Raw genomic sequence first — 13898 nt, forward strand, 5'->3', positions numbered from 1 at the left:
TAACCTCATCGGCACTTTGTCCAGCAAAAAGACCTTGCTCTCTATAATCAATCAATCAAATCAAATTCGTATATAAAGCACCTTTCATTGAGAAGCAAAATATCCTTCAAAGTGCCTTACACAGAAGGATGAGGTCATAAAAGTACGTATTAAAAAAAAAAAAACTGGACATAATTCTACGTCGGTACATCGACCGATATACCTCTGCCCACATTAACTTCGACTTTGCTTCCTCGAACCTCGACGAAAAACCTCGCGACCATTTGATTTTAATATCTAATCTGTCATATGTATCTTGGTACATTTGGTTCTGTTGAAATCGATTTTTTTCGATATCGATATACCGGCGGTGTCATTCCGGTATATCGATATTACTTATTTAAAAATAAATACACTATATATATATATATATATATATATATATATATATATATATATATATATATATATATATATATATATATATATATATATATATATATATATATATATATATAATGCAGGTTCCAAAAAATATGCAATGGTCCAATGGTCCATTATGCATTCCTGGATGATGTACACATCATTTACATATGGTCATTTTTCAAAGTAAAGGGGCTTTTTCTCCCCCCATGATGAGAATGGTAACCCCATCCCCACACCCCACCTCCTCTTTGCTAACCCCTACCCGACCCTCCTTCCCTCAACTTTCTCCCCCCCCCAAACTCTGTGTATCTCCTCACTCCCCTCTCCGAATAAAGTGTACTGGTCGGTGTGTGCGTGTGTGCGTGTTACTTAATAGCAGTGGAATTAAGATTAATTTTTGAATTTTTTTTGTTTAACTGAAAGAGGTTTAGCAAATTAAGAGATTAAAATGAAGAGGATGATCAAGATGACCTCCCAATCCAACACATGGAAGCAATTCTGGATATGATTGACCATAGAAGGTGCAGAGAGAAATGTAAAGAAGTTCATGGTAGAAAAGAAAATGACATCATCAAAATTATGTTTGACAACAAAGGGGTGGAAATTATCAGTATAGAGCAAAATACGACAAAAAAGGGAGTGAGAGGTAAACTTCCAGAAACAATACAACAGAGAAAGCACCCAAGGGTTGTGTACACTTTACGAAATGCAATGAAGGAGAAATCTTCAGCTGCAAGGAAACTGTGCAATCTGTCGACACAGAGGAAAGGTTGAGGAGCACACATCATTGTCATGGTGAACATTCCTTATTTAAAGATCCACATCATCACAGGTGATCTCAGAATAGTGAAAGATAGAAAATTACATGCATTACTAAGCCTGGTGTTGGCTTAGTTGTTAGGGTGGTGGCTTGGGATACCGAGGGTTCTGAGTTCGAGCCCCGTTTTACCACTGAATTAACAACAGGGGGTTGACTCAGCCTGTCATCCTTCCGAGTTCAGCGAAATGAGTACCAGTGTTCTGGTTATAGAGGAACTGCATCAGCGGCATAGCCGCGCCCCAAGCCAACGATGCAACCAGCAGCCAAAAGGCTCTACACGATCAGCACATGCATGACTTACAAAAGGACCAAATTATGGAGAAAACTAGAAGGGCACTCAGGAGAGCGCACACCTCCGCCACGTAATGCCTGATCTATGAGAACATGTCAGGCCCAATACGTTTTTGAAACATCATGCTGCACCGTACTATAGTGTTTTTGGTCTTATCTCTCAATGGTGAAGAATTACTTTAAAAATTGAATGATTCTCATATGCAGATCCAGATTCGAATCTTCAACAAAATCGAATTAATTCTGCCTTCTCAAACACCCAACATATCCAGCAAGCTTCAACCAAATCCATCCACAACTTTTTGAGATATCGTGCTGTATATCGTTTTTGGCCCGACTCTCAATGGTGAAGAATCACTGAAAAAAATTCCAGTAGCCGGATCTTCACTAAAATCTAATCAGTTTGTCCTTATCACACAACTAACCTGCCCACAAAATTTCAACTCGATCCGTCCACAACTAGGTACCTCCACCACCGAAGGTGCAGGAGGTTATGTTTTCACCCTTTTCTGTCTGTCTGTTTGTTTGTGTACAGGATATCTCAAAAAGTTGTGCATGGATACAGATGAAATTTTGTGGAAATGTTTGGTGTGTGACAAGAACGAACTGATTAGATTTTGGTGAAGATCCAGATCCAAATATTTTAATTTTTAAAGTGATTCTTCACCATTGAGATAGGGCCAAGAATGATATATAGCACGATATCTCAAAAAGTTGTGGATGGATTCGGATGAAACTTGGTGGACATGGGTGCGTGACAAGGACGACGTGATTCGATTTTGGTGACGATCCGAATGCAGCTCCGGATTTGATAATTACCTCCGCCACCGAAGGTGAAGGAGGTTATGTTTTCACCCCTTCTGTCTATTTGTCTGTTTGTGTACAGAATATCTCAAAAAGTTGTGGACGGCTCCGGATGGAAATTTGTGGACAGGTTTGGTGTGTGTCAAGGACAAACTGATTAGATTTTGGTAAAGATCCAGAACCGGATCTGACTACTAGAATTTTTAAAGTGATTCTTCACCATTGAGAGATCGGGCAAAAAACGACATATAGCACGATATCTGAACTAGAAGGGCAATTGGTCGAGCGCATCGGTAACATCGCTTCAGACATTAAATCCTTCCTCTTCTCCAATGGCTTGATTTCCGATCATCAACTTGGTTTCAGACCAGGTCACGCTACCCTGGATATGCTGCTTCTGCTCTCCCAGCAATGGATAGAGGTCCTCAATGCCAGACATGAAATCAGAGCCATCTCCTGAGGCATATCACGTGCTTTTGATACAGTCTGGCACCCTGCCCTGCTCGCCAAACTCTCTTCCTTTGGTATCCAAGGCCATCTCCACTCACGGCTCGCAGACTTCCTCTCCTGTCGCAGCCAACGTGTGGCCCTAAATGGAGTTCTTTCATCCCCTCTTCCTGTCTCGGCTGGAGTTCCTCAAGGTAGCGTTCTGGGCCCTGTTCTTTTTCTGGTTTTCATCAATGATCTCTGCGACTCTCTGGAAAATGCTCCTTTTCCCTTTGCTAATGACTCCACCCTCTGCCGTACCATGTGTCATCTCTCAGACCGGCAAGCAACAGCTTCTTCGCTCTCTGACGATCTGGGTTAAATCACAAACTGGTCCAACACGTGGAACATGTCTTTCAATCCTGAAAAATCTCTCACTCTCACTATGTCTCTCCGAAAGGACCGTTTAGAACCCCCCCCTCCTCCCCCATCTACTTTCTCAAGAATCCTATGGAAGAAATCCTTTCATTCAAGCTTCTGGGTCTCACTGTCTGCCATGATCTTTCCTGGGAAAGCCACATTTCCAACTGGCTTCCAAAGCCAGTCACCGACTGGGAATCCTCCATCGTGCAAGGTTCTTCCTCAGCCCACCTGAGCTCCTGACCACTTACAAAGCTTTCATCCACAGCCTGATGAAGTACTGCTCTCCCCTCTGGGTTGCTGCTCCTACTTCTCACCTTTCTTGGCTTCATTCTGTGGAAACCAAGGCATTTCGGATCATTGGTATCTCCCACGATGAGGCTGAGTCTGGGACTCTCACTCTCTCACCGCAGGCAGGTCGGTGGTTTTTCTGTCTTCTACCATCTCCTCTCCAGCCTCACCCCCCCCCCCCCCGCTCTGTCTGCGATATGTCCCCACCTTATTTCCGCAGGGCGCTCAAGGTCCGCCAACAACCCCCTTCTGGTAAAACTACCAAAATCATGAATCACTGCTCACCATCATTCTTCCATTCCTTATTTTTCCCACCTTTGGAATAAACTCCCACACTCTCTTCAATCCCATTCTTCCCTCTTGGCCTTCAAAACAGCTGTTCACCACCACCTCTTATCGTCCCCCATCCAAAACCTCGATCTTTTCTACCCCCATTAATCCACCCCAATACCATCTCATTCAAATTCCCTGCTTTCCTTCCTTCCTGAAAGTCCCTGTAATGTCCATCTTGAATACCGTGTGTTCCTCACTTCATCCCTCTCCCTTCTACAGATCTCCTCATGTCTGTTTCCCACTGTTTGGTCCTTCCCTCTCCCGCCCCTCTTGTCTCATGCCCTCTTGCTGTGTGTTGTGTGTGAGCTCTCATACGAGCCTTGACAATGTATTCAAAAAATAAATAAATTTCATGCAGGGAGTAAAGTCTGTTTAGATTTGTACCATAATCATGATGTTTGTCTTCCGTTTCATTATGTTTGTACCATATCCTGATGCTGTGTGGACTGTGCTTCCCCGCCGACGGACCTCTGATAGCTTTGTACGTGTTGGTGCGTTTGAGTCTGGGGAGTAACTGCTGAAATCTATATCTTCAGGATCTTCCCGACATCTTTATTCTTTTCATATTGTTTCCAATTTTTTTCACAATTCTCTTTTATCCCTTTTACTTTCTATTTCTCTCTTTCGTTATCTATCTCTCTAAGGAGAAGTGAATTCTTGCAGAAATTTTTCTGAGAGACTCACTTCGCTGCACCTGGATGTGTTTTGAGGGGTTGTGGAGTATCGGCTGAAACCCGAATCCTATCCAGGCTCCTCATGATGACTCCATCTTTGCTCTTTACTTCTTTGGGTTCTTTCTTGGTATTCAGTTTCATTTAGTGATGTTGCATTGATGGGTTGAATGATTGCCTGGTCGCAATTGAGGTTGTGGATCTACTGGTGCAGGTAATCTACTGAAGCGGATCTGTGACAAAGGTTGTGGATCCGCCGTTTGGAAAGGTCCTGTGCTGAAAGGATGGAAACCTCAGGAAGAACGGTACCCAGCTGATGCTCCATGCAGTCGGAAAACCATTCATTTGCTTCCAGGCGAAGGTTCTTACTTTAGGTAAGGGAACTATGTTCTCATTTGAGTCTCTCTCTCTCAGAAACTGCTTAATGGACACAAAGTCTGACCAGCGATAGCCAAAGATTCTCCAAAGAGACCTGGAACCAAAGGAATTAAGTCTCTATCTCAGATCCCTGGTCAGAGTACGTCTCACATCCGTAAAGCAAGATGAGAAGCACCAAGGCCCTGAAGACTCTGACATTCATCCTCCTGCACAGGTACCGACAGCGCCACACCCCATGATCCAGTGAATCCTTGACTCCCCAGGCCCGACACAGACATCTATTGAACTCTGGCTCACAGCTAGCAAAGACATGAATATCACTACCAAGGTAAGTGAATCTCTCCGTGACCTCAACATCCTCACCACAAACAGGTACAAACAAGATGTCAATGAAAGCCTGGATCTTCGTTTTGACCCAGGAAACCCGTAATCCCAGTGGTTCCGACTCCTCAATCAGCACCTCGAGGGCCCCCAATAGGATATCCAGAGTCTCCGCAAAGATGACTGCATCATCTGCAAAACCAAGGTCAGAGATCTTGACATTCCCAAACGATGCAACGCAGCTTGATCTCTCCGACATCCTCCCTAGAATCCAGTCCATACAAGTGCTGAAAAGTGTGGGGGCAAGTACACACCATCTGACGAACTCCAGTAACAACTAGAAATAAGCCCAAAATGGTACCACCACACTTCACAGCACTCTCAGTACCAGAGTAGAGTTCAGTTATCAGATCGATCAGTTTTGGTGGCACCCCACGAAGACCAAGAATCCTCCAGAGGACATCCCGATTCATTGACTCGAACGCTTTACAGAGATCAACAAAGGCTGCAAGCAGCCCCTGCCGAAACTCTCGTCTGCGTTCGGTGAGGACCCGAAGAGCAAGGATACGGTCAATCGTTGACCTCTTTGGTGTAACGCCTGACTGCTCTGGCTGCTGGTGCTCAAGCAGATGGTGGCGAACCCTATCAAGAATTATCCAAGTAAATATTTTGCCCGGCACTGAGAGCAGCGTCACCCCTCGGTAATTGTTGCAGTCTTGGCGATCATCCTTCCCTTTCCAGAGAGGGACAACAAGGCCCCTCTTCCAATCAGTTGGGATGATGTCTGTGTTCCAGGCAGAGCACAAAACTGCATGCAATGACACGAGTGCAGCATTTCCACCAGCCTTGATGAGTTCAGCATGGATGCCACAGATCCCTGGAGCTTTGCCCCGTTTCAACCGGTTCACCGCAGCCAGTTTTTCCACAAACAAAGGTGGATCACAGTTGATTGGAGGGTCAGCATTTGGGATAGTCACACCCCTGACATCCAACTCAACAGCTGGTGGATCAGCCTGGCACAGCCGCTCAAAGTAACTGGCCCAGCGGGCCTTCACTTCGGACTCCTCTGTCAAGAGCCCACCACCCACCGCTCTAACCACAGCACACCGAGGGACGGGCTTGGAGGAATGCAATGCATGAATTCCCCTGGAAGCAGGACGAGAAGCACTTGACCACAGGTGATGCTCTAGCCCTCACAGATTCCTCGCACATAGGCCTCCTTGTCCACCCTCAGTGCACATACAATTTTACACCTCAACTCCCTGAAAAGCTCAGCTCTGCCATTTAGTCTGTCTTTGTGACTCTGGTCAAGGATATCCAGTGTCCCTTCAGACACAAAATTTTTCTTCGCCCTTCAGTGAGTTCCAAGACATCCACCAACAACATCAAGGATGGTGGTCTTGAAGGCACTCCACAACTTTTCAGGATCTCCTAAAGCACCCAGACCCCCGCTAATCTCCACTCAGCCTGTTCACAAACTCCTCAGCAACCCTCTCATCCTTAAGCTTGCCAACATCCAGCCGAGGCTGGGATCGTACTATTCAACCAGCTTCTGGCTGCAACCCCAGAGTTGCTATCACAAGCCTGTGGTCAGTATTGAGGAACTCAGCACTCTGGTAGACCCTGCAGTTCTGGATCATCCTCCAGCGACCATGTGGTCAATCTCCTTTGCCACACTACCAGCGTTGGAATACTAAGTCCAGCGATGAGCTTGTGGGCGCTGAAACCATGAACCAGCCACCCGAAGTCCATGACTTCTTGCAAAGTAAAGGAACTTAGTGCTATTCTGGTTCATAGTTCCTGACCCATGGGGACCAACACATGTCTCATAACCATCTATATCAGATCCAGTCAATGCACTGAAATCCCCCAAGACTGGAAGAGTATCTCGCCTGGGGCACTAATCTCCAGTGGAGTCGCTCGTCGCGGGACCCAAGCAAGCCAGCTATCCTCTTTCCCCAGAGAATCAACAATTTCCCCCCTTCCCCCCCCCCCCGCGCTGAGATAGTGCGAAAAGGGGGCCCCGTTCCCACCCCACTCCAAGCAGTGCCAACGAAACCCGCGAAGGAGCGCGGAGTCGGGGCACCGCCACATTTGCGGCTCATCAGAAAGACACGGGTAGGATCCACCCGATCTCGCGGCCCACAGGCCCCGTCTGCCCCCTTGTCTTTGAGGGTGGCCCTTTTCTTTTGCTTTTGAGTAAATGTGTTGTTGGCGCCGTCTGTAAAGTAAAACTGTGTAAGTGTTGCCGTGTGCCCGCGTAGTCGGTAGTAGATCTGCATTGTTGTGTTTCTTTTGTAGCATTTGATATATGTGCATAATTGTTGTAATTGTATATGTGTGCTCTCCGTGTGCCGCGGAATAAATGTGCCTTATGTTGAACTGTTTTTCCCGTTTCGCTTCGTCTTTTCTTTAATTGAATCTCCATCTTGCTTCACGTAAAGGGTTGGTAGTGGGCTTAATACGCCCGATAATTAATCGGAACCGTCGAGGCCGACGATAACACCGCTCGGTTATCCCGATAGTACGGAACGGGTCGCTTAAGTGGCCCGTGTCCGGAGTCGACCTGCGGCGAGGTGCGATCGCCCGGTCTACCCTCCGCGTGGGTACTTAGGTAGGTCGAGTTTGGCGAACAACCCTATCCCACGCGGGGGCCGATTGGCACGATCGTGGTGAGGCCGAAAGGCCCACCCGTGACTAGCTCCCGGCGTTAGTCCGAGAGGGTCACGACAGAATTGTCCGTCCGGTGGGCGACGTGCCGCGATTCGAGTTACGTGGCTGTTTGCATGCCGGCGGGTGCGAATTCGCAACAATATTTATATCTCTTCCGAATAAAGTGCAGCACTCTACTCCCATACCTCTCGCTCTCTTCCCCCTCCTCTTGTTTCGCCCCCTCCCTCTCTCCCGCCCGCTCGATCTCCCTTGCTCACACCCACTCCTCGCACACTTCCCTGCCGGAGTGTACAGCGATGTATGCTAAGGCTTGCTTACCACCCCCACTTCCTTTCTCTCCCCTTCTTCCAAGCTATGCCCTCATTTGCCAGTCTCCTTGCACCACTCCATCTCCCCCCTGTGTGTGTGTGTGTGTGTGTCTGTCTGTCTGTCTCTCTCTCTCTCTCTCTCTCTCTCTCTCTCTCTGCATAGCGACACATGGTAAGGCGTCTCTCTGCCCCCCTCCTTTCTCTCCTCCCCCTTTCCTCTCCCCCTCTCCCACACCACCCTTCTTCCCCCACACCCCTTCTTGCTCCCTCTCATTCTCTCACTCCCACCCCACTCCTCATATCTCTCCCGCCCAGAATGTATGGCGATGTGTGGTGAGGAATCACTCTCCCCGCTTTTTCACTCCCCCCCCTCCTTTCTCTCTCTTCACTCTTCCACCCCTCTTTCTCTCTTCCACCTTTCTTAATATTCCCGTCAGCAAAGCGAAGGGTGGTACTTGCTCGTTTCTGAATAAGCCGAAGGGCTCGAGAGAAGAGGCAGGCAAAGTTGCTGACAGTGACTTGTAGTAATCCAATTGTGATGTTATGAGAGCACGAACTCGTCAGTTTTTCACCGATTTAGGCAATAATAGGCATGCCGACACATCGCTTCGCTGAACTTCACTTTAATCAAAAGACAGCATGTTGAACTTCACAAACATCTTGCATACCTATCTGTGTGTCAATTTGGATCTAAAATGAAGTGAAACAAGCAAAAAAGCATCTTTTATAACACGTAGTTGTTGTCGTGGTTGTTTGTGTGTTCCTTCCGTGTATAATAATATATTTTACAATTGTTTCGAGAAATGTTACTCCATAATTTTGTGCGCTCCTTCCATGTCCATCCTTTATTCCAAAGGGTTCCTAATGAGGTACTGTTGGAACCACCATATTAAAGTTCCAAGTCCTGGTTCTTCCTCTCCCCCCCGCCCCGGAAAGATGGGCTTTTTTGTACACCACTCCTTCCCAATTTCATATGCAGATGAAGCATGACGTCATCGCTAGGTGACGAAGGAAGGGAGTACTCAGTTTTTGGGTCGCCAAAACAGGTGACCCTTATTGTCAGTAATTCTGTCTGTTTGTTTGGATGTTTGTTCGTTTGTCATAAGCATAATTGGTAGTAAACGTGGGCCGATTTTGACCAAACTCGGGTGGTAGGTACAACGGTACATCTTATGACCTAGTGCTTTGGAAATTGTGATGGTTGCTAGGGACGCTTTGGTTCCCTAGCAACAACCGAAAAACCTTCAAAATCAGTACCGTTCACGCGAAATCAATTCCGAAAGCCATTATCCCACGTAGGGTTATGAAAAGTTACAGATTCGGATGAAACGGTGGTGGTTAAGGTATGCTATTCGGCCATTTTTTGAGAAATTAATTATTTTATGATTGTTATTTATTTATTTAATGATGCGATTAATCAATCAATTATTGGACACCACTCCCAATTGGGACTCCATGTGCTGCAAGCAAGGCAGCATCGCCGGGCACTGAATGCACCCCGGCAATGTCGCGCGCTGGAGGATTTGATATTTATTTGGCATGGGGGGAGGGGGGGAGTACCTTGAATGGACCGCTACTTGTTTGAAGTTATTTTTTCTGATTAAATGGGAAATAATTTTTGTTCCAAGTGAATCAATTATATTAGCTTTCCCACCAAGTAAATCTATTATTAGCTCTGCAATGGCACTATTTTTATTATTCTACACCAGCAGGAACCTTTTAGAATAGAGACACCAATGTGGGCTCAATCAATGACGCAGCACCGCTACAATTGCTTTTCATTTTCCAAGAATCATTTTTCTCTTGTGCAAACTAGTTGGTTAAAGCGCGCGCATACGCACGCACGCACGCACGCACACAGTTTTGTAAGGAAGGAATTAGGTCCATCATGACACCGACATTATAAACTACAGGAGTTGACATCAGACCTGATGATCCCCCAAGTTTTCATATCTGGGACTGAAACTTTTTTAAGGATGGATGAGGGGCCAAGGCTAAGCAGGCTTGAGTTTGACAGAGTTCATAAAAATACCCTTTTTTTGTTGTTGTTGTTGTTGTTGTTGTTGAGGGGGAGAAATTCAGAGTTGCGGAAGACAGCACATCATCAGGTTCAATAGACAGGTAACTATTGGCATCGTCAGCAGAGCAATGGAAAACGATAGAGAACTTTCGTAAAAGTGTACCAAGTGGACGCAGACAAAAAGATAAAATAGAGGAATGGGAACAGATCCTTGGGAAGAACTGACCGATAGACGAATCGGGTATGATGAATAGCCAGCAAAGTTGAAAGTACATGAAGGATCTGAACGATAAGATTTAAACTATTCCAGAGCAGATCCAGACATACCACAACAGGAATTTAGTGAAGCAATCAATGATGGTGAATTGTGTTCAAAATTGTTGAGAGGTCGAGAAGTTCTTTGCAAAGGGTCTAGAAAAACAACTCTTTACATCAAAATGCGAATAACAAATTGCAAACAATCAGAAGAAGAAGAAAACAAACATTCCGCAAAAGCACAGCGCCAAGCAAAAGCCACAACACAATCGTTCTACAAATCGATGTCTGTCTGTCTGTCTGACTATCTATCTGTCTGTCTCTGTCTGTCTGACTATCTATCTGGCTGACTATCTATCTGTCAGTCTGTCTGGCTGACTATCTATCTGTCAGTCTGTCTGGCTGAAAGCCTGGTGTTGGCTTAGTGGTTAGGGTGGCGGCTTGGGATCCCAGTGTCCTGAGTTCAAGCCCCGTTGGCTGCTGAATTAACACCAGGGGGTTGACTCAGCCTGTCATCCTTCCGAGGTCGGCGAAATGAGTACCAGTGTACTAGTCCCGGTGTATGCCCCGGTCAGAATAGGTGTACCATATCCCTGTGTGTCGTAAGAGGCGACCAGGGTTGGCGTCAGGAAGGGCATCCGGCCATAAAACATTGCCTCACAAAAAGCCAAACCCCTGCACAGCAGGGAAAAATGGCTGTAAAAACGGTCATTTTATATTTTATTAGTCTGTCTGGCTGACTATCTATCTGTCAGTCTGTCTGACTCTGTCTCTCTGTCTGATTCTCCTGGCCACTCATGTCAAAAGACAGAGATTTATAAACCCCACGATCAGCATGCACAAATTATAATACTTATCCACAGTAAAAAGGCTTAAACTTCAAATTCAATATTTATTTTTATAACTTTCGTGGTAGATATCAAAGTCTGAGCAGAATTAAAAAAAAATCTTTCTGACTAGACTAGGGCGCGCAATCCGTGGGGACATAACGGAACGCTGAAGCAGCGATTAGGAACTTCCACGAAGCATCAGCATTCTCGGAAGGTCCCCCGGGGATAGGAATGACTGAGGTAAGGACATTACGAACTGTCAATTTTAATTTCACCCACGGCAGTGAACCTGTTAGGGTAACTGTTGACTGTACAGTTTAGGTTTTGGGTGGAGAAGGAACAAAAGAGAAGAGCATGAAGGTGAGGGGAAGTACTTCACAAGGCACCATAAAATGCCATGCTTGTATCTCCAGCAAGAATAGTGCACCAAAAAAGAAAAAGAGAAAAGATGATAAAAGTTGATATAAAATAAAATAAAATGAGCTGGTGGAAGCATTAAATTTGAGTAGGAATCTATTGCAAGCAGTTAGCCAGATGGGTCACCAGAAGAATGAGCCACCTGGCCCTTATGAGACACGGCAGTCACTGAGGGGCCGTGAAAGGGACATAAATGTCGGACCCTTCCGACCGGGGTCGTAAAAAATGCAATGTAATACAGCCGGTGCACCTGTCGATCTTATAAATGCAGCTGGTGAAGCTGCTAGAAATAAATACTTCAAGCGTGCAAATATCACCACCAGTAACTGCAACCAAGGATGTAAGTAAGCTGCACAGGAACTCATGCCATTTACCTTCCAAACCCAGTTCGGCTGAGGAATGGTACTGTCAGCAACAGGACTTTAAAGGGGTGTAAAGGGAGTGGCGGAGAGTGGTAATTTGAAGAAAAAAACAAACATTTTTGAACAGTAACAGAACTGATTAACCAAAGTCATACTGCCGAAGACACCAGAGTAGTGAGCTGAAAACAGTTCAATAATTCACAAACAGATGTTTGCTCAAAGGGCTGTGTTTTTAGAATGGCACAAATTTCAATTCAAAGACGACACTTCTTGAGCAGTATTTCCAAATAATCTTGGGTCAAAGGGGGGAAATTGCATCCAATACATTTAAAGTGCCTGAAAGTAGATTAAAAGGGGTTAAAGGGCAGTCATTCGAGAGAAGGAAGCCATTTCTCCCCCGCAGACACGGCCAGAGGGACAATTCATCGCTCCCCAATTGCAGGCGTGACAAACGGCCCAGGACCTTGCACCGCAAAACATCAGCCGGTGATTCGAGTTTGCAGTAAAGGGCAAAGTATACATTACGTAGATAAAGACAGAAAAGGAGTGGGGGGGGTGGACGTGGGGAGGGGGGTTATGACATGTTTTGCCATTTTTGCAAAAATAAATGTGGAGATTGTCCTTAATCAGCCACCGTGGGCTAAACGTATCGGAACTAGCAAACAAAATCCAAATTTAGGAGCAACAATTTTTTTTTTTTTTAAACCAAACAAAAGCCAAGAACAATGAAGATGCATATAAATACAAAGCCTGACGTTTAAAGAGCGCAATTAAATATATGGTGGGATGCAAGCAGCGCATTTACTGCACAAGGTGGAGTGTATTCCAAAGGAAAAAACAAAGAGCCCTTTTCGAGGTAAATGATCCAGTGGTTTGATAAAGGTTGGCCTGTTAGCCTTCGCTTAATACGAATGCCTGGCTCATGATGTAGGGAACTAACATTCAAATACCTCTCATGTTTGTCCATTAGTTACTTATATCTGTGTTATTCATGTTAAGTTATAAAATAACATGTTTTTTGGGGGGGGAGGGGGGCGGATACGGTTAGAGAGTACAAAATGAACAAACGACTATGGCACATGCATCTTTTGATGAAAGCCTCTCACAGAGATCACAATCATAACAGGTATACAATCACCAACCCATTGCCACGCTACCAACTATTCCTGTCAACATCCATGTACGCTTCCATCCCCGATGCTACTACACACCTATCCATCTAAAATTTAAACCTACAGTGTGTACATACTATTTGTGTTACAACTCGCTACCTGCATTTCGTCGACCCTCAACCCTCCCCCCACACTACCTGCATTACCCTCAACACCCCACCAGCACTCTCTCCATCTTCACACCCCACCCCCTGCTAGCACAAGCTCCACTCTTATGCCACCATGCATTGGCTCACTCCTACCCCACAGCCCTCGCTTGCACTCACTCCACCCATGGCGAACTCGCAATTTGCCCACGCGTAACACGCGGCAGGAAAATAAATGCATCAAAATTGCAAATGTAATGGCTTGAAAGCCTACTCTTGAAATAAGTACAATACAAGGCAAAAGGCATACGAGGACTGAAAGAGGATGAGGAAGCAGAGAGCAGCTCACGTTTGGAGTGATGATCACACAGTGCTGCAGCACGCATGTCACACAGCCGCACCGTGCCTTTGCTGCTGCTGTATACAAATGTGTTGCAGTGGTTTGGATGGAACTCTGCGGCTGTGATCACCTCCGTTAACTCCTCCATGTTTGCCGGCTTTATGTCGACAATGTCTTGGTGAAACGCACAAGGTCAAGGAATTTACAGAACAGGCTGTAACGAGACATCAAAGCACAGTTAAGCAACAAGCTAAAATCATCCGGAATTGTGTACG

At 45.8% G+C, this 13898-nt stretch overlaps 1 protein-coding gene across 4 annotated transcripts in view; it reads right to left on the minus strand.

The window, feature by feature from the left end:
• The window catches only part of LOC147034466 (serine/threonine-protein phosphatase 2A 55 kDa regulatory subunit B beta isoform), a 234527-nt gene that overhangs the window by 66830 nt on the left and 153799 nt on the right, over positions 1 to 13898 (minus strand). For all 4 annotated transcript variants that reach the window (XM_085883723.1, XM_085883715.1, XM_085883707.1 and 1 more), the window contains one exon: positions 13633 to 13797. In XM_085883723.1, coding sequence (XP_085739849.1) covers positions 13633 to 13797 — 165 coding nt within the window. The remainder of the gene's footprint in view (positions 1 to 13632; positions 13798 to 13898) is intronic.

Source organism: Eptatretus burgeri, chromosome 1, assembly GCF_056783735.1.
Source record: "Eptatretus burgeri isolate ZD-2024b chromosome 1, Ebu_testis_v1, whole genome shotgun sequence".
Lineage (NCBI taxonomy): Eukaryota > Metazoa > Chordata > Myxini > Myxiniformes > Myxinidae > Eptatretus > Eptatretus burgeri.